At 35.4% G+C, this 25780-nt stretch overlaps 1 protein-coding gene across 6 annotated transcripts in view; it reads right to left on the bottom strand.

Annotated features, from left to right (window-relative positions):
- Nol4 (nucleolar protein 4) overlaps positions 1 to 25780 on the bottom strand; it is a 241456-nt gene that overhangs the window by 9778 nt on the left and 205898 nt on the right. For 5 of the 6 annotated variants that reach the window (XM_090353268.1, XM_090353269.1, XM_090353271.1 and 2 more), the window contains one exon: positions 9082 to 9262. In XM_090353268.1, coding sequence (XP_090209394.1) covers positions 9082 to 9262 — 181 coding nt within the window. The remainder of the gene's footprint in view (positions 1 to 9081; positions 9263 to 25780) is intronic. The other variant, XM_090353270.1, reaches the window with a different exon arrangement.

The following is a 25780-nucleotide window of genomic DNA, read 5'->3' as shown; positions in this document are numbered from 1 at the left end:
ACCCGGGTTTTCATACATGCTAGGCAAGCATTCTACCACTAGGCCAAACTCCAGGCCCTTGAAAGTTACTTTTAAATAACAAGTGGTTGTAAAGTAATATTATTATATTTTAAGGATATTAAATAATAATCATATTATTTGAAATATAACACAGGACTTTCTAAGCAACCCATTTATTTCATTGACAAGTGGTCAATAATTAAATACAAGAAAATTAGTGATGTAAATGTAGGAAAGACTTCCTGCAATAACAAACCACCCAGAGGCCAGCATATTGGTGAGAATCTCAACTGCCTGCTGGAAATTTCTGCAAGATGGGAATTTTACTTTGTGCTGTTTAATACGGTAGTATTTGAGTACTGAGCACTTGAGATTCCATAATAATGGAGGGTCTGAGTTTAAATTTGAATGCAATTTTAATGCATTTCAGCTTCAAGAATCACTGGCTAGTGGAGCCCATGTTGGAGTACAAATCTAAATAAACCTCATTTGAAAGAGAAAACAATTAGAATAAAGATAGACTTTACCATAGAAAACTCTCCTGATTAGGTCATCAAAACACACAAGGGAGAAGTGAGTTGGCTAAAAATAAGGAGCTAGACAAGTTGTGGGAAAACATCTAAATATAATACATTGTGATTTTTTTGTAAAACATGTTTCAAGATGTGCTGAAGTATATACTTTGCTGACTCACTCAGGCATAATTGGACCTCTATTGAGATACAGTAACCACATAATCCCAATTAAATTGCTGCAATTAGATCACAGTCACCTTTCTTGTAGTATGTTATCATCAGGAATACATTCCCATTCTGAAAAGGGCCACCTATGTACTACAGGAGATCATTTCATTCTCTTAGCCATACTTAGTCTCCATTTGGCAAAGTCATTATCTATGGATCATGACGTTTTGGTAATGGTAATTTCATACAACAGAAGCATACAGCTGTCTGGTGGAGCACGGTGTCAATGGTCACGAGCCCCAAAACCTGCAAGATTTTTTTGTGTCTAGCTATCAAAGAAGACCAATTTATTTAGTTGCTAAGGCAAGGGAAACGAGTGAAGATGTTCAGATCCTTAGATGACTATGGAAGCGACTTCTTTCTTAAATATTTCTCTGAAATACTTCGAATGCACTATTTTGACTTTTACAAATTGCGCTCTTTGGGTATTTTAAGAGAAAGAGCAAACTTCAAGATGATTTCCTCAATTTCAAGGATTATTCTTATGCTTAAATGGATTTAGTGAAAAATCTCTAAAGAAGCATACTGTTTTATTAGAACAACTTCTTTCATTTAGTCATTCATGTATCTAGTACTAAACACTAATACATGAATGTGACCTGCTGACACTGCGTGACATAATAAATTCTCCCTGCTTATCTTCAGACTTCATTTTAACATGGAAAAGGACACATGACAGACAGACTAAGTCACAGGAAAGACCGCTTGGGTGTCATGGAAACATACAGGAAGGAAACATAATCAGAAAGCAAGTGAAATAGGCAGAAAGAATGTCATAGAGAACATGACACCTGATACTAGTCATGTGCAGGGAAATTATTTCTGAGTGTGACAAGCCCAGAGGTAGGCTTTAGGGTAAGTAGAGATGAAAAATTCACTTCTGCTTAGTTAAAGCTGAGGTTTACCTAGGATGTCAAGATCAAGCTGTCTGGAAGAGAAATCTGAAAGTCAGCAGGGGAGGGGATGGGTACATACACAAATCTGGGAGTATCCTGCATTTAAAACTATAAGATCTAATGAGCTCTTACAATATACTGAAGAGGAAGATGAAAGGAGAAGTGGTGATATGACAGGGAAATCTCAGCAGTGAAGAAATTAAGCATTCAAAATATCTGGAAACCAAGGAGGAGAAGCACGGTGTGAGAGGCACAAGATGTGAGTGTGTGTATGTGCATGGTGTGTGTGTGTGTGTGTGTGTGTGTGTGTGTGTGTGTGTGATCGCATGCATGTGTTGGGGGGGGTCTGTTAATCATCTTATATGCTAAGAGCACTGAGAGTCCAGATATATCCAGGAGATTCAGCAAAATAAAAGGGGGGAGGTGGTTGGCAGTTTAGTTTGGCAGTAAGCAGAGTCATTGATGCACTTGGTAACCAGACTCATTTATGCAAAATGATAGGGAGAAACCAGTTATAATAGACAGAACCTGTCCAGAATAGGAACTGAAGAGAGAAGACAGTGAATGAACAGAAGAGATCCTTTGAGATCCTCCAATGAAGAATGTTTCAGAGTATTGATGCCTGGAACTGTCTATTTACAAAGCCATTCATACCCCTGTGAACCAATTCTGGTAGGAGAGTGAATGTGCCGGCCAGGCTTTCTGAGACTCATAGTGACAGGCTTTGATCAAAAGAACCTTTTTTTTCTAATTACTTCTTTTATTAAAGAATTTATTAACATTGATTTTTTACATTATATTACAAATGGCGTGTTTAACAAACAAGTATTCAAAGAGGGAATCTCTATATACAATCACTGGCACTTAGATTTTAAACCATAATTAAAATTAGGCTGAGCACTTGTATGTCAAGTATGTCATAGATACATATTACCTAGATTAATATGTAAAAGAACCTTTAAGGCCAACCATCTTGAATGTTAGGAAAGAGCAAGGATGACAATGGATGTAAAGATTCTGGCAAACAAGAAATTGACACACAAATGCTAGTTATTATTGGTGATTATAACAATTTGGTCTCATTAGATTTTTTTGGTCTGTATATCAACCCAGTTTATATGAGAGTTGAAAAAACAAATTGAAAAGTCTGCCCCATGGAGTTTGTGGAGAGGAAACATCCCTGGTTGAATGATGCATTATGCACATAATTTAGACTTATGGGATCCAATGAAAATGCTGCAGTGAACTACAATTGCCCTCTTTAGACAACTCAATGTGAACTTCCTGATAGAAAAAATAAAAAGCATTCCAAAGTCCTATGCAAACGGATGGGATAATAACAGGAGGACTGGCTGCTTGCTTGCTTCTTGTTTCAGTAGAATGATTTGAATAAATTCTTTATACGAATTGTAACTGCTGTCACTTTGATAATACTCCAATTTGAAAATTTGGATTGTTGGGTGCTTACAGTTGCCAGCTCTAAACAAATGGTAGTTGGCTAATGAAGGATTTGAGGGGCACCCTGGAACTATTACTTTCTTTGCCACAAAGTCTCCAACATGGGCCAGCTTTTCCTACTACCATTCTATTCAAAATTATTCAGGAGTTTGTAACATTCTGACTACTCTACTCCAAACACTGGAAAATAAGTAGGAGATGTTCTCAGAGACTAAACCTAGAGACTTGGATATACTAAGTATACAACACACCATCCACACTGAACTACAATCTTCCTTTGAGTTTTTTTTTAACTCTCTTGACCTTGGCACTCAACAATAACTGAATTATTATTTCTTTATTTTTTATTTTTACTTATTTATTAAGCCAATATAACTGAGCATTTAACTAGGTGTCTGATTGCAAGAGTAGACACACTAAGGTTTGTGCTTTCTATGAGTGCATCTTTCTTTATAGGTACTTATTTGAAGACGCATGTCACAGTTCAATGAAGGCTGTGAATTAAATTTCCACAGAACAGAAGAACCAGAGTTAGGTTTCTCAGATAAGGTGATAAGTCCTGAAAGTTCTTGTTATTTAAAGAAGAGAAAGCAGAATGTTTTCTTTCTTTGATCTGTAAGTCCCTAAAAGTAATATATTCAAATTTGTTTCTGTCAAAGTTACAATGATTTGACAAAAGGAATCCCCAAATGGTGATTAAGATAAATAAAAAATGCTTATTAAGGTACCCTTTTACTTTCTTCTGCATTCAGAGTATAATTTGCTCATATTTTTTTTACCGTTACCTGTGCTTACAAGTTTCTATAAGCATCACGAGTCCTTCAATCCTTGCCTTTGGTTTTATGCTTCCAACTGTCAACATACTCCCATTTTTTTCTAATTAATGGGTTGGATTCTGCTTATCTTTGTCTGCTTTACCCATTAAATCACAATCGTGGTTAATTCAACTTTGTCTCTTGGAAGTTGACATTGCCTTTCGTGTTTTGCAGATGCACAAGTCTTAAAATGAAGAATTCTCAAACTCAGATCGCCGCGAGTTGTCAGCCATCAGATATAATGTTGGCATCTAATAAAATGCTAATCTGCTACATCCCTTTTAGCTCTCGAGTCATACATATGCATGTAGTTGCTTTCACTATAATTCCAAATCTGTTACAGTGAATGACTATTTTAATGTCTTAAAGAGGAAGAAATAATAGACAAAATAATGCCATTTTTCTTTAAAAAGTCAGAACATCTGGAGTTCCCACAACTTATGAAGACCCTAAAATAATGACTACTTTGTATGTAATCAACTTCTATGAATTCTTCTGTTTTAAACCCACACAGCTAAACACAACAAAATCAACAGAAGACAATACCAGTGTTTCAAGTAATCTGGGTTCTTAGAGAATGAAAAAGTATTTATAACATGGAATTAATTATTTCCTTTACCAATGATAATTCTGCTTGAATCCTTTTACAACTATGTCTGAGCAATTTTCTTTGAAGTCTAAAGCTGTTATTGGTGAAAATATTCTTTTTCTCCTTTATTGTTGTGGTTTCTTATCATTATTTCTGTTTGATTACCTTCGGTCCAAAGCTGTTGCCCAAGGACAGTTACATTATCTTTTATTTTCACTGCACAATACTACACAATACTGGTGAATCTACTACTGTTTCTTCTCAGCAACACACATATAGTCAGGACTTTTTCTTTTCCTATTTTCTTTTTTTTTTTGGTGGGTCATGGGGTTTGAACTCAGCCTGGGCACTGTTTCTGAGCTCTTCAGCTGAAGGCTACCACCCTACCCTTGAGCCAAGCCCTACTTCCCCGTTTTCTAGAGGTTAATAGGAGATAAGAGTCTCAGGTTCTTTTGTGCCCTGGCAGGCTTTGAATGTTGATTCTCAGATCTCAGCCTTCTGAGTAGCTATAATTACAGGTGTCAGCCACTGTGCCCAGCAGGACATTTTGAAGTTGGTGTTTATCCTAATCTTAAGAGACTTCAAATTAAATAAAAGCCTATGGATGAATTAATTAAATGTCTCTCAACCCACAATTCTTACCTTGAGCAAGTCACCTTACATTTTAGGTATCTTTATTTTTCTTTTGCTGCCAAAGGAATCCTCAACTTTCTTTCAGGTTCTATATTTCTATGATATTGAAGAGTTTGGGGGAAGAAAACTTCCAAACAAATGTATCTCAACATAATATTACTCTATATTCAAACTGCAAATTTAAAATATTGCATAACTGGTACTGATGCCATGCTTCCAATTTGACTATTTAGTACCAAACTACACAGTTCAAAAATAGATATCAAAATAGTGTAATTGTGTGTAGATGTGTGTTCTGTATTAGATTCTTCACTGAGTGAATCAGGATGCAATAAATGTGTGTAATTATGCCTGTCTAGGTTGGAGATCTGACTTCTTTAAAAAGGATGAACAAGAAACAATTGATTAAAGCAGAAAACAGGCCATAGAAATTTCTAAGTCAGACATCTTAAGGCAGAAAGAGCAGAAAAAATGTTATTACCTTACAAACATTGAGAACCCAACTAAAAGATAGTGAAGCAATGTGAGAAAATTTACCCTTTTAGAAAGTTTAATTTGGAAACAGCATTCTGGTGATTTACTCCTGCAATCCTAGCTACTCAGAAGGCTGAGATTTTAGGATTCAGGTTCATCCGACCAAAGAAAAAGGAAAAAAAAAAAGAGAGAATAGAAGCCCATGAAGCTCTTATCTCCAATTTACCACTTAAAAGGCATAGCTCAAGTGAGGAAGTGCCAGCCAAGAATGTAAAGCCAACCACAAGCATGAGGTCTTGAGTTCCATTCAACACCCAGTGACAGGTGAAAACACACACACACACACACACACACACACACACACACACACACACACACTCACGATGCATTTTCTGTTCTCTTTGGAGAATGTTTATTAAACACACATTTTCCCCTGAAATTTCATGTTTTCATAGTTGGTGTCTACTTCAGAAACAACATATTAAAATTACTTACACTTCCATTTATATATAAAGATTTGTGACATAAATGTTAACATTCTGGACATATCTTTTACTGCCTGGAAAAGGATCCTGGGTATCTTGAAAGCCAACTACATAGATGAAATTTTAATTTCTTTACCTAATAAAAGTCTTGCTATTTCCCCTTTCAATGTGAAGCACAATTCTTTTGAAAACAAAAGCCATATAATGAATGATTGCTGTCCTTAAGGTGCTATGTTATCTCTCATCTCTTTTGCTGTTCCTTTGTTATCCCATATTGTCACAATATCTCACTTTGTTATCTGATATATTGGATACATTTGTATTTGGTTACTTGTAATTGGACAGGGAAGGGGGGAAAACCAAGGGAGGGGTGGAGGGGAGGGTAATGTGGACCAAGACATGTGGAAGGGTATCAATGTATGTGAATTAATGCACCTTCTATCTGGCAAATATCATGTAACCCTTTTATTAAATACAAGAAAAAATATTAAAAAGAAAGAAATAAAAAGAAATAGCAACTGACACAGATGAACATCAGGAATCAATTTGTGAGGAACCTTAATTTTTAGAGTATAGCAAAGAATCTAATGTTCCAGAAGACTCACTCCTGAGCACACTCCTGGCTTACTTCTAGTTTGTAAAGAACAGTGAGTTTTCTAGAGCATGGCTGCTCTCACACTGTCATCTCTCCGCAACTGTAATAAAGATAAGACACATCCCACTTCAATTTTCAAATTAGTCTTTGTAGGCATTTTCAGTGGAGACACAAAATATAGTTCTTAAACCAAAGAAATACACAGTCAGCTCCACCTCTGTTTCTAATACAAAATGATAGGTTTTTGACTCACCTGTAAATTTTATAATTATTAATGGTATTATATCAGTCCTCTGTTAAAAAGTCAAACTTTCACTGACTCCAACTGAATTGCAAATTTGTTTTAACCCAAAATACAGAAGAAATAGTCTAAAAATAATGATGTGATTACTGAAAATCATTTCATGGTTTTAGCACTGGCTTAAATACTTGGTGGTATCAGGTTATGATGCTTGAAATTATGTTGGAAAGATTCAGTCTACGGAACTATGTCAGTAACTAATTAAATACATTTCACCTCTGTCACATTTCTTCCTATTTTAAGGCGATCTAACAGTTTTATAATTGTATAAACATGCCAGTGTTCCACAGCAAAATGATCAGAATTCTATACGAAACCCAACTATATTCAAAGAATTGTGAATTTTATGCCCCCCTCATTCTTATCTTTGTGTAAGCTTTTTAAAAATTATACTTTATCCATTTCTAGAATTCTTTATTTCACTAATGTTAGCATTCAGTATGTGCTTTACACCTCCCAGAGACTGTACATATAATATATATTTTCCATTACTTTTCATAGATAAATGTGACATTCTTGTTGGAATATACTCTATATAACCCTTTGCTTTGCATTTACAAACAATATTGTAATGACTAATCTTGAATGTATGTCTGCTTTGTACATTTATCAACGTCCTTTGCAGATTGAACACTACTAAGATTAGTAGGTCTAGTGTTAAATATATATTGATTTTTTTTCCAGATAAAGGACACTTACATTGACTTATATAGGAATTGGGTCTTCTGCAGTTTAATCACATCCTCTACTATTCATTTAGTTGTACAGTTGTGGGCTATGCCCTAGCCCCTTCTTGTCCATTTCATATTAAGATTTCTTTTCCATTTTTCCTTATTTCTAAAAGAATTTTATGTATTGTCGTTTTCATCATTTATAGTACAAATAACCAGTCATTTTACACTTATTGATTTTTCTATTTTTTCTATATTGATTTTTTGGTCATTGTGTAAATGGTGTGTGCATGTGTGATTTATAATCCAGATATAAGAAATTCACCATGCATAATATTCAGTGTATATATGTGAAAATGTAACTACTAAACATGAGGGAATGGGCAGGGCTGGGATAGACAAAGGAAGTGATTGATGGAAGGAGAGACACTGAGTAAGATACATGGTGCTTATTAGGTGACAATTTGAATTGAAACTCCTTTGTACAACTATTCAAAGAAAAACTTTAAAAATATATATTTTTTAAATTTCACCTCCATAAATTTGTCCAAGACACGGTTGACTTTATATTAACAATTTAAAACATTGACTTATGTGGAAATATCCTGTCATACCAATTCAAAAAATTCATTAAAAACTTTTCACCTCTGGAGCCAGGGGCCGATGGCACAGGCCTATAATCCTAGCTACTCAAGAGGCTGAGATCTGAGGATTGCGGTTCAAAGCCAGCCTGGGCTCTAAAGTCCATGAGACTGTTTATCTCCAGTTAACCACCCGAAAAACCAAAGCGCCCCCGTGGCTCATCGTAATACAGCACTAGCCTTGAGCCAAAGAGCTCAGGGGCAGTGCCCAGGCCCTGAATTCAAGCCTCATGACCACTAACAACAAACAACTACACCACCACCAACAAATAAACTTTTTACCCCTGGAAAGGACACCACTAATTGCTAGTGGACTTTTTACTATCACTGGTGAACTGCTGAATGGACAGCCCTTTCATTTCATATTCTCCCGATTATAACTGAGTATGTCTCTCTGGGACAAAAGGTTCTGTTTCTTCAGGACCTTTATGAATACCAAGAAAATGTTGCACTATTTTTTACAAATAGTACATTACAGCACTGGGGACAGAATGTATCACTGTTTAAGAAAATACACCACTTGCTTTTTCTCTAGTTAAGCTTTTGTTTTTTTTATTTTGAAGAATAAGATAGTAATCCTTCAGTTGCATAAATAGTGTTGCTACTCATACAGAAAGAGGGAGCTGTCCTTGAAAGGAGACATATGCTAGGGTTTAAATGTCCATGTTTTTAGCACAGTGGCATTGACAATTACTTCTAGCAACATGTCCACTTTCTTGTTGAAAAATATTTATCACCCCCAAATGGACAGGGAAAACACAATCTATAATAAAGACTCACCACTACTGGAAGCATCATTCAGGTTCAGCAGTCCTCCTCCTAGCCCTCTGTAACTATGGTAACTGTAGGTCCCATTTCCGTTGATGTACAACACCTCCTGTGAGCCTGGAACAGTTGATGTTGAGTAAGTAGCCTGTGCTGTCTCTGACTTACACTGTTTGTCACCTGGTGCAGATTCATCCTGCAATGACAGACAGCTTCCCATTATTTATCATTTCACTTTGTGATTTCAGCTTGAAAAAGACTATTTTATAGTCATATATGCATTCTCATTGAATAAGAGAACTCTATATAATGAATGTTAGGTGAACCCATATGCATATTTTCCTCCAAACCTTGGCTAAGAGCTAAGAAAAAAATAAAAGAGCAAAATAACCATGTGTGCAGGGTGTAAGTGGAACAATTGATTATTTTCCACTGAACCCTAAAGGCATATAAAGAGAGTTATTCAAAGTACAACAGTAGCAAAGTAACAAGCTACTTGCCCATTCGTAGAGAAATGGACACAGGGAATATGGTGCATACAAACCACAGAATAATATGCAATCATATAAAATGAAAACCCATTGCTATACTGTAACACAGAAGAAATTTCAGGACATTATGTCAAGTGACATAGGCTGTAGTCAAGAAGCAAAGGTTGTGCAGCAGTGGAATTCACTAGACACTATGTTGAAAATGAACTCCATCACTTGTGGGTCTGGACAGGAGGGAAACACTGGGAGAGCGCAAGGAAAAGGTGACATTGTCCAAAAAGAAATGGATTCATTACCTGACTTATATAATTGTAACTCCTCTGTATATCATCTTTACAAAAACAATAAAAGCTTTTTAAAAGCAAAGGTTACATAGATACATTTTTATGTATAACCAGACATGTTAGACTCCCAGAAACACGAGATGTTGCCACATCTAATGCTGATGTGGGAGAGATGAGGCGAGTCTGGGGAGTGTAGTCTCAGTCATATGGGGCAAAGGGAAATTGTCATGGAAAGTTGCAATGTAATAATTGGCACCTGGTTGACAAACTGAATTGTACTCCTGAAAATGGTTGAGATGGTGAATTATATGCTGTAACATACAGTTTTATAAACAGGTTACTCTTTAAAATTGCATGAAGAGAAATTACCAGGGGAGGAAAAAAATACTTAACAAAATTTAAGTTCTTTGAAATTTTTTACTATATCCTTCTTTTTCCCTTCCTTCTTTCCTACCTTCCCATTTCCCCTTCCCATTTCCATTTCCCTTTTCTCTTCTCTATTTCTATTATTTCCTTCCTTCTGTTCTCTCCTTCCTTCTATCTCTTCCTTTTACCCATTCTCCTTTCTTATTTTCAAAATTTTATCTCTTTCTTTTGTTACACTGTTGTTTAAAAAAGTCTACTATATCTCAGCAAATTCTGGTATATATAATATAACACCTTCAAAGAATCTTTCAAATTATTATTTTTTTCTTTGTGATATTCAGTATTGAACCCAGACACATGGCAGGCAAATGCTCTACCTCTTGATCTATGTCTCAGACCTTTAACACTTTAGTTCCCCCCCCCACCCCGTTCAGATCTGTTTAGTTGCTTTCTAATCTCTGCCTCCACATAGTTTCCAAACAGGCACATGCCAATCGTATCCGATTTCCTAAAATTCTTATATTTTTAACACTATTACGTTCCTGCAACAAGTTATTTTCATATGTGGCTATATTGCAAACTATTTTTCCCTTCATGAAAACGTCGCCAGGATTAACAGCTTTACAGTGTTGCTTCTGTTCTTGGCTCGCTGATGGATTCAACTCTGACCTATTCAAGGCTCAGCATTACACAGAGGTGTAGCCAGTTGACAGGTGATTTGTAATTATTGTCTTTTCCTTTGTAGTAAGATTATAAAAGAAAGCATTCACATGCCTTAAAATCTGGAACTAGATGACATCCAAATCTAAATGATAGAGTCAATTAAAACTCAGCAAAAGTTTTAAAAGTAAACTGACGTAAAAATCTTGAATAACATGAAGTAATGAATTCTGTTAGAAATGTGTTTTCTAAATGCTATCCTGTGAAACACAACAAACATTATAAACCTGAAATTTATATACTACCAATACAAACAGAACTGAATTGACATATGAACTGAAATGTTTGATTACAAATGAAATTTTCTTCACATTTAAAACACAGAACTTATTACTACAGGATTGTATTTTCCTGGAATAAACTGCCTAACAAAGGAACCAGCCAAAGTATTGTTGGTAATGCCAACTGTACTGAACTAAACTTGGCAGTTTCCAGATTATTATTTAATTCTGAAAATGTATTTTTGCTTTGTAAAACCATACTTTAAGAAGGAGAGTTTTAAAATGTTGTTAACTATAAAAGAGGATATCAAGTCCACCAAACTTACCTCCAGCCACAGGGACTTTTAGATATATTTCTGTTTGGTATGTAAGAATGCAAGATATTTGGGATTTTTGGATTTAAGACAAACATATGCTACTATTAATAAAGGAGCTTCTAGATCTAGATTTAGAACTAAGGTGTTTCTGGAATGCGGACAGAATCAGCATATTTGAGGTCATACTCACTACTGGGTTACTGTGAATATGAACTATGAGCCAACCTATAGTAGTACTTCAGAAACATGGAAGCTAATGGAGGGGAACCCAACTATTGTAAATGGCATCTTTCTTGTATTTGCATATGATTTTATTAAATTGAATCTTACTATAACTTGAGATATGAAAAATAGTTAAACCAATGATGACCATATCTCATGCACCACTATCTTCCACAGAGGCATAGTAAAAAATACCCTTCCACGTGAAGTGCCTGATTGCCTCCTGAAAGCAAGGGGGAAATTCGGTCATGGCTGACAACTTCACAAAATGTGAGCTAATGAGCCTGATCTTTTACAAGTAAATTATCTCCAGTATTTCACTATAGTTATGTAAAGCCTGAAAAATTCATTCTGGGTTTGTTATTAATGTGATACATATCTCTCACAAAGTAGTAGATTATTAAGTTGGCTGCCATGGGATTGCCAGACTTTTAGGGAGACTTCCTGTGACTATTTGTGAGGAGGTGTCAGTCTGTCCTAAGGCAGCATCCTTCCTCTTTAGGCAGACTGGCACCTCTCCTTTATTTTGTTTTGCAGTCATAAAATCACTGCATCATAAACATTATGGACTCCACCCAGCTGCCAAACATTCTTTCTGCAAAGACATTTAGCTACTGGAATTTTCAAAGACTGTTCTACATATCAAAGCAATTTGGAGTCTTGGGATAGTGCTTACTTCAAACAGTTCAGCCACTTATGGTCTGAAAATAACTTGGAAGAAATAATAAAACTTGAATTGGTCTCTTAGCTTGAAAATGTCAGTAAAATATACTCACAGAATAAGTTTTCACTGAGTAAGGGAACAAAATTACCATTGCAATATTTTCTTCTTGATTGTATCGAAGAATTCATTGGTGCTATTAAATATGCTGTTTTAAAATTTTGACTCAGTCTTTCATTATCAACTTTATTCCAAATGAAAATAACTGCACTGAGCAGGCAGATAATTAATCCCATTAATAATCAAAACAGACTTCACAGGGCTTACTTGTATTCAAATAAGGTTTGCATTATTAATACTTTTGGCAGTCTACTATAGGTTGAGGAATACACTATACAAAACTTCCAATAAACTTCCAATAAACTCTGACTTGTAATGTCCTTTGGGCAAAAGTTTAATACATTAATTCATACTTTTATTGTGCATGATTATGATTATGGGTTTCAAAGAATAGTTACTCTCAGTGACACAATATATAAATATTCTCCAGGGTGATATTTTGCCTCTGTAAGCATCTTTAATAGTCATTCATTTTCAAGAATTTTACAGCTACTAGATTGCCTCTCGGATGGCTTAAATGCGGTTTTCAAAAAGAGTCTTATTCAAATTGAAAATCTTCAACTCAAGCGAGTGAAATGTATATTCATCAACAAGAAACACTAAGTCTAAATTGGAAATACTTCTAAATTTTATACAACTACTTTAAAATAAGATAGGGTCCTTGAATAGATGTTCATTGAATGACCATCAGCAGAGCATTAGGCTTAGTGCTTTGCGGATACTGTTTCCTTTGAGTATGAAAAAACCATAAGACAGATTAAAAACTCTTTGGGGATGGCTTTTCTTACTTGACTCTGGTCTTAGGTCCTGGGGTTAACATGTAACTCAAATTGTAGAAAGCTGGCTATCAATTACAAGGACTTGAGTTTCAAACCCTGTTGTGTGAACACACACAAACACACATATGTCAATGTAAATTTTCACATATAGAAATGAGCTTATAGGAGGATGAATGTTGACTTACAGGTGGGTAACAAGTCTGGAAAAGGCCCAGGAAATATACTATCCCTTCGCAGGCTACTCTGAGAACCCTGATTTTGTACTCCATGGGTTCCATCTTAGAAACTGGGCAGAGATGATTGTTCTAAAGTTTGGTTTCTGGGTGGACCATGCACATTGGATTCTGAACTCACCACACATATCTCAGGGGTCATTTACTTAGCTACTTCTATAGATTTCTTTTGGGGTCATAACAGAATAGATTTATTCCACTAAGATTTTTGAAAGTCTGTTTCCATGAACATTAGCTTTAGTGCATTAGGCTTCTGTTGTTTTTCGACTTTAGATCCTCTATCATCTAGCTGTTAAATACTATTTGCATTCTCATAACATTTTCATTGTGTACAAATACAGTCACAAAACTCCAACCAAATGACCTTAGATTTAGTAATAAATTTTGTGTCTGCATTTTACCTTGTAGCATTATAATACTTTGGATTTTACAAAGCACTTTTGCTTCAATATGGAATTACGTTGGTAGAATCTCATGGAATGTGGTCAAGGTGAAAAGCCTCACTGACTAAAACCATGGAGGTATGATTGCAAAACAATAACCATTTGGATAAAAAGTAAGCTGAAATTTACCTAACTTATCTACATGTAAGTACTATGATTAGATTTCTCCTGTTTATATAAATTTTTATTTTATTTTGACAATGCTGGAATATACAATTAGGACTGCCTTATGATTTGTCCTATTTACTCAAGCCTGGCACTCCACCACTTGATACACTCTTCTCATCCAGAATTTTGATAGTTAATGTGGAGATGACTCTAATGGGCTTTTCTGCCTAGAGTGGCTTCAAACTACAGTTCTCCTGATTTCAAACACCTGAGTAGCTAGGATTACAGATGTGAGACTCCAGAGCTTGGCTTGGAGTGTTTTCATTTAAGATGTTTTCAATTTCCTGTATTTTCATTGCTAATACAAATGGGGCGAGGGAGTGTAACTTATTCCTTACATAAACCTTAGGAAAACATCAGCCTTCCAAAAGGTTGTTTTCTTCCACATGATAGCAAGTGCTCCAGAAAGAAGTACAAACCTAAGTGTTTCCAGGAAAATTCATAGATATGAGACCCAGTACTCTTATTTAAAAGCCTTTCTTGCTATAAAAAATTGGTCTGTACTTCAGGCAAATGGATTTATTACTTGGGATAACGAGAGATTTTTAGAACATCAATACAAGTCTCCCCCCCACACTCTCTGTGTTCTCTCACATGCAACAATATCCAGGAGATTTCTTTCACACAATTAAATGCATTCCCTATGCTCTTTGGCTCTTGCTGGCCGCAAATGACTAAGATTTCAGTGACAATGGTGTTCTCTAACAAGTAAAGAAAGAGAAATTGGAAAACCACACTTTGACCAAATCTTCAGATAATGTCATGGCAAGCACTGAAACAACAGAGCAGCTATGCTAAATTTGTTTCTGACAAACTCCAAGCACAAGATGATCTATACAATAATTTTATCAAATTATTTGTAGATAAGCAGATAAGTTAATATTTTAACAGTTTCGCCTACTTATACCTCAGTATTTACAGAGGAGTGCCAGACGCACAAACAGCAAAGATTTGATCCCATTTATAAGGCTGAATCTCATAAACTGGAACTCACAGCAGTGGGAATAGAATGATCGACAACAAAGGCTGGAGCAGGGAAAGGGAGGAGACAGAATTGTGAATTGAAGTTGTAAAATCTCAAATAAATAAGAGGAATAGTTGTGAGATCTATTTCCAATCTGGATGATTATACTCAAAGTACTGCACATCTCAAAATAACTAAGCAAAATAACTAAGCTAATCTCACCACAATAAATGGCATGTAAGTGAGATGATGGCTGCCATATAGTTCATTGAGTGTATTATTCCATGTTATTCACTTATATGAAAACATCATCAACTATCCCAGAAATATATTTCCAGTATAGTTCAGGTATTTCTAGGATATATATATATAAATGTATTATGGATATAAGTATGATCTCTCAAAATATCAACAATACATTGTGAAATTGCATCTAAATTTAGAAATGAAACGTGAAGCACACTTGAGAACTATTAAAGAAACCAATAATTTAAAGAATAATATAAAATAGATGCATCAATAACAATCTCCAGCCCAATTGTGATGGATACATTATTAACAAGGCATATCCAATTACAGTAGTCATTACTTATATTTCTTCTTGAGTATTAAATTATTAAAAACAGAAAGAGTTAGCACGTAAAAACTTTAGGTTTAAACACTACACTTTTCCCATTAGTAACTGATTATAAACTTGGCATTAGTCAGGTGCTAGTGGCTAACATCAGGAATATCTGCTTTGATCTGAGGACTGTGACTGGAAATCTATGCAGAAAAGACTCTCATCTCCAATTAACGACCCCAAAGCCAGAAGTAGCTTTGTGGCTCAAATGGTAAATAGCCAGACTTGAGAGAAAAAGCTAAGGGACAGTGCTAAGGGACAGTGCCACAATAATAAAAACTGAGCACACTGCATTTAAGAAAATTGTTTCTTTATAGATTGTCATAATAAAACAATTTAAAAATCATATTTAGTTATTTCTGAATAGTTGTACAAAGGAGTGGTCATTCAACAAATCAGTTTGTAAATATAATGCACCTTGACTGATGTTTCCTGTATCTGTCTTCCTGATGCCTGACAACCCATCCTCCCTGCTCAGTTTTCTTTATTCCACTGAAAATGCATTATATATTATGAATGAATTCTCTCATTTATCGAAAATGAATTTTAAACAAGCATTCCTTTAACATTTAGAACATGATGGCAAAACATTTGATCATCAGTTTATATGTTGTATCACGGTAATTTTTTTCCTGAGGAAACTTTCAATTCTAATAAAGTAATATCAAATTGCTTTCTATCGCATAATGTATTGGTACTGTAAGGACTAAAATGATTTTCCAAAACATATAATCATAATTCCTTTTCCTGGTTTTTTGCTTTCTTTCTTTACAGGGTAGACTTAAGAAGGTCAAAAAACATCTGGAAACTAACCCTTTATAAACAGGCTCTGTTGATTAAAATGATCTTTTTAAGCATTTTTGGGGGGTACAGATTTCTTTTGAAACAATATGCCTTCAGATGCAAAAGTTGCATCACTTCACGTGGCAATTCTAACACAGGTGTGCTTTCATTAATCCAGAATACCCACTCCATAGTTCTCCCCAGACTTCACTCTGAAGCCCACACTTGAATTTCCTCATACTGTTAGCTTCCATTTTGATATTCAATCTATTATTTCTTTCCTACCGACACCCCTTATCAAAATTTTAAACTAAGAAATACTGCCTGTGAGAAGATCTTTACCAACCATACAACAGACAAAGGCCTCATATCTAAAATATATTAACAGCTCAAAAAATTGAATCACTCCAAAACTCATCTCCAAAGTAACAACCATCCCATTAAAAGAAGGGCCAAAGACTTAAAGAGAGTCTTCTCTGAAGAAGAAACAAAAATGGCCTATAGACACATAAAGAAATGCTCAACATCTCTGGTCATAAAAGAAATGCAAATCAAAACAATGCTAAGATTTCACCTCACTCCAGTTAGAATGGCCAGGATCAAGAAATCTATTAACAACAGATGCTGGAGGGGATGTGGCCAGGAGGGATCACTACTACACTGTTGGTGGGAGTGCAAACTCATTCAACCACTATGGAAAGCAGTATGGCAGTTCCTCAAAAGACTAAACATAGAGCTCCCCTACGACCCAGCAATTCCACTACTAGGCATTTACCCAATTGTCCAGAAACAAGGACATAATAAATCCACTAGCACAACGATGTTCATTGCAGCACTATTTACCATAGCAAAGATATGGAACCAACCTAGATGTCCCTCAGTTTATGAGTGGATCAACAAGATGTGGTATTTATACACAACGGAATTCTATGCGGCTGTCAGAAAGAACGCCATTGCCCCATTTGTAAGGAAATAGACTTAGAAAAAATCATAGTAAATGAAGTAAGCCAGACTCAAAGGAACATAGGCTCAATGGTTTCCCTCATTTGTCATAATCAGTAGAAAACTTGGGCTCTCCTAGCACAGATTTTCAATAAACCAAAACCTAGATACATAAGGCCATATAGTATGAAAGGACCTCTATGATATAGAAACAAAAGCCATATAATGAGTGATTGTTGTCCTTAATGTACTATGTTATCTCTCATCTCTTTTGCTGTCCCTTGGTTATCCCATATTGTTATAGTATCTCACTTTGTTATCTAATATATTGGATATATTTGTATTTTGTTATTTGAAATTGGATAGGAAAGGGGGGAAAACAAGATGAGGGATGGGGGTGGGGGAGGGAAATGGGGACCAAGACATGAGAAAGGGTATCAATGTATGTGAAGTAATGCACCTATCTGGCAAAAATAATGTAACCCTTCTATTAATTACAATAAAAAATATATATGAAAAAAAGGAATACTGCCTGTGTTATTATCGGTGATTCTTGTTCTGGTTAATACATCACTCAAGAATTTTTTCCTTCCCAACAGCCCCAAATCCTGTCATTACTGTGCTTGTCACATACTTGAGAAACACTTAGAAAGTCCCTGGCTCTTATTTCATCTTTCACATCTTGTCCACATCATCACATTCTTTTCCTTTAATTACATTTTATGTCATTTCTCTTTAAAAAATTTTTGAGCCTTCTTTTATCCTAGAGGACAAAGTTCTCAGAGTAAAAAATTCTCATTGTTACATGCTGGCTTGCCAGATGAATGTCATTTCCCTCCTGCTCTTTCTCTCTCCAGTCACATTATGAACTAAAAGAAATTTTTATCAATTTTATTTTTAGGACTGTAAAAATCCACCCTTATGTAGAAAGTTTATCATAAATTGAAATGGTTATAACCTCTGATGCCTATGTGCCATTTACATTTTGAATCTGTTTTTTTTAAAGAATATATGTATCTAATGTTGAATAACAAAAGTACCTGTAGGTTTGTAGTACTTAAAATATTTAACTTACAGTTTAATACGTAAAAATGTTAGATAAATCAGACTTGGCAATAGTTTTAAACAAAAGTAAAAGACAAGACAAATAATCTATTTACATAAGGTCTTATAGGATAAGGCTAAATGAAAGGACCTCTAGGATATGGAAACAAGAGCTATATAACGAGTGAGTGTTGTGTTTAATGCACTATGTTATTTCTCATCTCTTTTGTTGTCCATTGGTTATTCTCATATTGTTACAGTATCTCGAAATCTGGTATACTGTATATATTGTATATTGTTACAGTACCCTGAAATCTGGTATATTGTATATATGCTTATTTGGAATAAGAAAGGGAAGGGGGAAAACAACATGAGAGGAGAGGTGGGGAGAGGGAAATGGGGACAAAAACATGAGAAGGGATATCAATGTGTGTGAAGGTAATAGCACCTTCTATCTGGCAAATATTACTGTAACCCCACCACAAATTACAATAATTCTTTTAAAATAAAGGGATAAATGATCAAAAAAGAAAAATTATCTATTTCTCTACATATCATCTATCTCTTAACCAAGTTTCAGATTAATTGACAATATTCATTCCTGGAATTTCTAGTCTATTCTCCAAAACACTCACACCAACAAGCAGAGCATATATATTAGAAATTGTGCAATAACTTCTCCTGTATACAGTTATGTTCACAAAAAAGTTAAAATAGTAAAGACTATTATAACAAGCAACAATTATGTATCTGTTATATAAATGAGGTCTTTGTTACTGGATTGCTATGTTAAAAGAGCTGATACTTTTGATGTGTGGCTCAGGAACAGTGCCCTAGCTCTAAGTGCAAGCTCCACAACTGCCCAAAAAAACCCATACCTGACACCAAAGTTATAAAAATGAAAAAAAGGAAACTAAAAAGAGTTCTGGTACAATTAGATTATTATTACAATTTTCTCCTAAAAGAAGTATCTAACATTTATTAGTGTTATTCTGCTAGGATAAACATACTATATAGCTGTAACTGAAGTTCAGGACAAATAATTTTAAGTTTTGGGGAACAAAAGTAGGAGAAAAATATGGGAAGGGAAAACAATGTCCAAGAAATAATGTACCTACTAACTGATGAATGTAACTGGAACTCCTCTATATATTACCCCAACAATAAAATAAAATTAGAAAGTAAACTTTGAAAAACATTCTAGGAAACATTTCAAACAACTAACCATTAACTAGTACATAAGAATCCATTAACATGGCAATATTTAGAAAACAAGTTCATTATCTGCATGGCTGGTGCCTCACTGAAGAATAATGTGCTAGGACAAAAGGGGGCACATTTTATGTGTGAATTAATCAGATCTGTGATAACTGAATGAGACTTCATAGATTAACTTTTGGTAGTTGAAGTTAGCATGCACTGACATAAAATGTATATGCTATTCTATGTATTTTGTACATACATATGTATGTCTACATATATATTAAGTATATATACACATATATTTTATTCTTTATTTAATGGCATGGAATATTGGACAATATTGAAATGAACTCATAGATACTAATGATGTTTTTTTGTTGTTGTTGTTTTGTTTTGTTTTGTTTTTGCCAGTCCTGGGCTTGAGCTCAGGGCCGGAGCACTGTCCTTGGACTTTCTCAAGGCTAGAGCTCTACCACTTGAGCCTCAGCACCACTTCCGGCTTTTTTCTATATGTGGTACCGAGGAATCGAACCCTCTTCATGCATGCTAGGCAAGCACTTTAACCAGTAGGCCAAACTCCCGGCCACTAATGATGTTTTTGTGGTAATGTTTTAGTTCAAATGAAATAAAACAACATATGAAATTTTAAAAGATAAATTAAGACATTTCTAAGAGTACAAGACTAGGCTATTTTAAAACTGTGGCTAGATTTACAGTCACAAATGGTTATATGATCCTAAAGCAACAAAATTCAGGCCAAGTACTTTAAAAGTGTGCTATCAGATACGATTTATTGGTCACAGAAGTCCCTAAGTATGGTGCTGGGAAATCTCATTACTGGATGGTCTTTAAAAAATTAGGCTCAGTTGGGAGGCAGAAATTTGAAAAATACTATGAACCTTTTTTAAAATAAAATCTCAACACAGTAGAAATTAGTCATCTTTTTACATTTCATTTATAGCAAGTAAAAAAAAAACCCCTTAACCATGCTATTTCAATACTGTGGTTGAAAGTAATCATAGATGGTCTCAAAATTAGAACCAGGTGTACCAACATAGTTGAATAGGCAGAATGAAAAACAATCCCTTCCCAGTGTTACATTGAATAATGGATTCCTTCATAGCTTCTTTCAGTGAACATTATGTTCAATCATATAGTAGACCAGTTTCATCAGGACAGTGTATCTGGAAGAGCCATATAATTGAGATCTTAATTCCTACATGTTAGAATGAAAGCTTATACATTACTGTAATTTAATTTAAACTGGGTGTAAAAATAGTCCATCCATTTAGGCATTTCAAGTATGTTAATTATGAAATAGTCATACTAAGGTAATTAGAAAAGACATCAATATGGCGATGTTTGAATCACTGAGTGATAATGGTTTTATATTAACATGAAATTAGACTTTGAAAAGAATATGTATGAGCTGACATGAAATGATCTAAGAATAAATAATCCAGTGATGAATTTAAAATACATCACTTAAGCCTGAATTTACACTTAAGCCTGTTCTGTTTACACATAAATAGGAAGGTTTTTTTTTATTTTGTAATGTTTCCTTCTTTAATAACAATGTTTTGGCCACTTATAAGTTACTTAATCTTAGAAAATGTCTTTTTTGCCAGTTTGGCTGTGGGCACTGGGTATATAAACATCACTATGAGAAAAATATCTCTATTTTTGCTATTTATCAGAAGATACATACCAGTATTGGCACATTTCTTCATTTATCAGACATAATATTTACAGTTTTATTTCCATTTACACTGAAAATCCAACTTGTTCAAAACATTAATAAGTATTAGGTCTTAAAATAGACAAATCCAAAACAAATAAATATTCTTGAACACTACTTAAATTTGTAAAGCAGCATTTTTATATCTCTCTTAAGATAATGGCTTACATTACTCATAAATTTCTGTAGGAAATTTATACCTGTTTGTATTTGCTTCCATTTGATTTTAATGAAACATCTGCAAACATGTGTGTATATGACTTCTCTTCCCACATTTATATCAACGACCTCTAATTCTCAATGCAAAATGTAGACCTTTCTCAAGCCCACATTTTCAAATCCTACTGGATTTCTTTCTAGTCATTAGGTCCAAAAGATGTACTTGTCTTCTCACTATGTACTTTTCTTCCTCCTCTAGCCATAATTTTCTCTGCTTTCTGAATTTTTGATCTTGGTCGATGATACCCAGTCTCCTGTGCTAGGGAGAGAGCTGTCCTTTCGACCATGCCCCTTTCATTATCTCATAACTACAACCCAGGAAGAGGTCTTTACATTCTAAATTTTGATATAAGTGGGGCCAGGAGTGTTGCCTAGTGGTAGAGTACTTGCCTAGCATGTACCAAGGCCTGGGTTCAATTCCTTGGTACCATGTACAAACAAAAAGCTATGTGGTGCTATTGCTCAAGTGGTAGAATGTTGGTCTCAGGAAAGCTCAAGGACAATGCCCATGCCCTGAGCTCAAGCCCCAGGACTTGAAAAATAAATAAATTTTGGTATTAGTAAAAACTTTAAACAATCTTCTATGAATTCTTTCTGTTCACTAGGCTACCCACTCAACTACGGGCTTTGTAGATACCACCAGATCAAATACACAATACCCTTGTCCTCATGATACAATGGGATTCCATGGGAAGAAAATTTACACAATATGTGTACACATATATTGAAATACATTACATACTTGATATAAAACCTTCTTCATTCTGGATATAGTGGCTCAAGACATTAATCATAGCTGCTTCCAAGGTAGAGATTAGGAAATCACAATGTGAGGCCAGCCAAGGCATAAATATCTGTAAGATTCAGTCTCAACTAATGGTTGGGCACTGTATCTAGTGTTTTACATACCAAGCTATGGGGCAAAACCAATTCCTGAGCACAGCAGTGCATAGCTGCCATCCTAGTGAATGAAGGCAGTATAAACAGGAGGTCAGAGGTCCCACCCAATCCAAGCATAGAGCGAGATCCTATCCTGAGAAATAACCAATGCAAAAAAGGGCACAAAAATAAAGAAAACAAAATGGGCTGTGCAAGTTTGTGGCTCAGTGTATAACAGCTTGCTTAAAAAAAGAGACTTTTAGTTTATTCTTTTAGCACCATAAAACAAAATAATAAAACTACCCAGTAATTATTTTTAATATAAAACCATGTGCCAGTAAACTTAAGTTTCAAATTAAGAACGGCCTATTGTTTTTCTAGTAAATGAAAAATCCCATTATGATCAGGGTTTGACAGGTGTACCTATTTTTGTTGTGGATAGGAAGATTCTCAAACCTGGCTAAGTGCTGTGTATCATGCCTGTAATCCTAGCTACTCAGGAGGCTAAGATCTGAGGATCAAGGTTCAAAGCCAGCCTGAGCACAAAAAGACCTGTGACTCTTATCTCTAATTAACTTCTAGAAAATGGGAAGTGGGCTTGGCTCTGGAGTAGGGTGGTAGCCTTGAGCTGAAGAGCTCAGGGACAGTGCCCAGGCCCAGTTCAAGCCCAATGACTACCCCCCCCAACACACAAAACCAGATGCTCAAACTTGTTTTTAATTTTTAAAATTTACTAACTGCCCTAAATGACAGCTTTAAATCCAAACATAATTTAGTCACTCAGAAGGGAGTGCTTTTATTCTAGTACAGCATTTAAATAATATTAAAGTTGGAAAACTAATAGAAGTACTTAGAATCTATTTGTCTGGATTTAGTATTGCGTTAACTTGAGAACTTTCTTTTGATAGAATTTGTATTAACTCAGGCTTTGTGGAACTACCTTAATGTACTGGTGAGCAGTTGTCTCCTTTCACACTAAAACTCATGAGGGATTAATATTTTTTAATTTCCAAGAGTGTAAATTATTCAAGTGCACCACAACTTTTTTTTTTGCTCCTGCACTTTTGTGAACTCTTACAAAGGGATAATGGGGCACATTTCAGTGTGCACTTGGTGTGAGAATGCCCCATGATTCATGTACTTCTGGGTGCAGTACAATGATGGGGCCAAGTCTTTCATCTTTTCTGAGACATAGCATTAGGATGAACAATTGATATCATTTTATCTAAAAATTTCATATACACAAGCTTTTCTTAATTTCTGTAAAAATTTTCAAGTATGATATGAAGCTAATAAAACATAAGAAAAATGGTCATTTATTAACAATTGTCTTTTCATTTCTTTCATTCCATCTTCATGAAACTGAAATGCATTTTATGAATTATGCGTTCTTAGGATGCTTCATCTGAGGTGTTCTTCACCTTAAATGTTTTGTTGCTGTTGTTTAAAAAATATCTTATACTGTATCACAAGGATCCTGGTCCTTTTCGGTTATCTTTTGTGTGTGTGTGTGTGTGTGTGTGTGTGTGTGTGTGTGTGTGTGTGTGTTTCAGAATGTCGAAGGAATCTTTGTCTGGCCGTGTTGATGCTAGGTGTATAGGAGTGAGATCAAGGGGAAGCAGGGGCTGGGAGCATGTCTGTGTGGTAAAATGCTTGCCTAACTTGCATGAAGCCCTGATTATGATTCCTTAGTACCATATACACAAAAAGCCAGAAGTGCTGTGGCTCAAGTGGAAGAGTGTTAGCCTTGAGAAAGCTCAAGAACAGTGCCCATGCCCTGAGTTCAAGTCATAGGACTGGCCCAAAAAAAGGGGGAGAGGGCAGACAGGCTGATGAATGAAGAGAGGAAATAAGAGATGCATTAAAAAATGCATTATGGGGGCCGGGAGTTTGGCCTAGTAGTAGAGTGCTTGCCTAGCATGCACGAAGACCCGGGTTCGATTCCTTGGTACCACATACACAGAAAAAAGCTGGGAGTGGTGCTGAGGCTCAAGTGGTAAAGCTCTAGCCTTGAGAAAGCCCAAGGACAGGGCTCAGGCCCTGAGTTCAAGCCCAGACTGGCAAAAAAAAATGCAATATGTGTTCTATATTTTTAATTGAGGGAATGGGTAGTGTTTTGGAAGGATGGGAAAGAATGACAAAAGGGATGACACTTATCAGCGTTCACTGTTTTTAATACTACTTTGTCAAATGGCAACTCCTTTGCACAACTACGTAAAGATAAGCATACAATTATATAAAAAAAGAGAAAAGTAAATTAGCATAAAAAAGGATAGACTAAATTTTTCCTGGGAGTTCTCTATAGATACTCAATGAGCAAAATTCATCTTTGGTTGGATCCTGGAGCCAAAGCTAGAGCATAGCTCAGATGTCCACTCTGTGCCTTGCAAGCAAATAGCCAGTTACTTGCCCCTGTAACAGCCACATTGACATGCTAGTTGAGCTTCTAAGGGCAACTGGTCCCGCCTAACCCCAAAGACATTTCATGAGAACAGAGAGACAAATCTGCTTACTCTCAAGTGCAGGACTTTGGTAATGAGTGACAGGAAGAATTTGAAGGGGCAGAGCTATTTAATGTGTTGCCCTACACAAGCGGATGGGGACTAGTAATGGTCTAGCTTTCCTGTTAGATAAATACAACTTTAGAAATTCTAGCTAGAGTAGTCATGTCCATAATGAATATTAAATCATTGCCAAGTTTTCTACAGTGAATTTGTATCCAAAAAGAGAGACCATGGTAAACAAATGAAAGGCATCTTGGTTCATTTTACTTTGATTGTAGAAGACGACTTATATATTGAAAGCTTGTAAGGCACCTTGGTGGTGAATGGAGGGACAGGGCTTTTCAAGAAGCAGCTCATAGGTGAATGGTTTCATCTTCATAATTAAGAAGCAGTTATTAGTCCTGTCATTATAGTTGGCTCCAATTAGGGGATCTGTACTGGGTATGTATATGTGACTTCCAGGGTGCCATATCTGCCTTGTTTAAAGTACAAAAACATTTTAAAACCTGATAGATTTCCCTTCGTTTACATGCTATTTATTCTTAGTGCAACTGAGCAAAATATATAGGGAAAATCACTACACTTTTGTGAAATAGATTGGGTGTGTGTTTGCACACATGCACGTGTCGAGGGTTATGTGAAACATACTTTGCAAGATTGACAATAAGATAATGGGCTACAGACTTACTACATTCATGAAAGAGCAAAGCCTGCTGTGTCAATGTGCATTGTGATGGATATTGATGGGATTTTTTTTGTTAATTTCAATATTTATATTCCTCACATCTATT

This window comes from Megascapheus bottae, chromosome 19, assembly GCF_031878675.1.
Source record: "Megascapheus bottae isolate mThoBot1 chromosome 19, mThoBot2.hap1, whole genome shotgun sequence".
In the NCBI taxonomy this organism is placed as follows: domain Eukaryota; kingdom Metazoa; phylum Chordata; class Mammalia; order Rodentia; family Geomyidae; genus Megascapheus; species Megascapheus bottae.
This window is presented reverse-complemented; position numbering and strand designations above follow the sequence as displayed.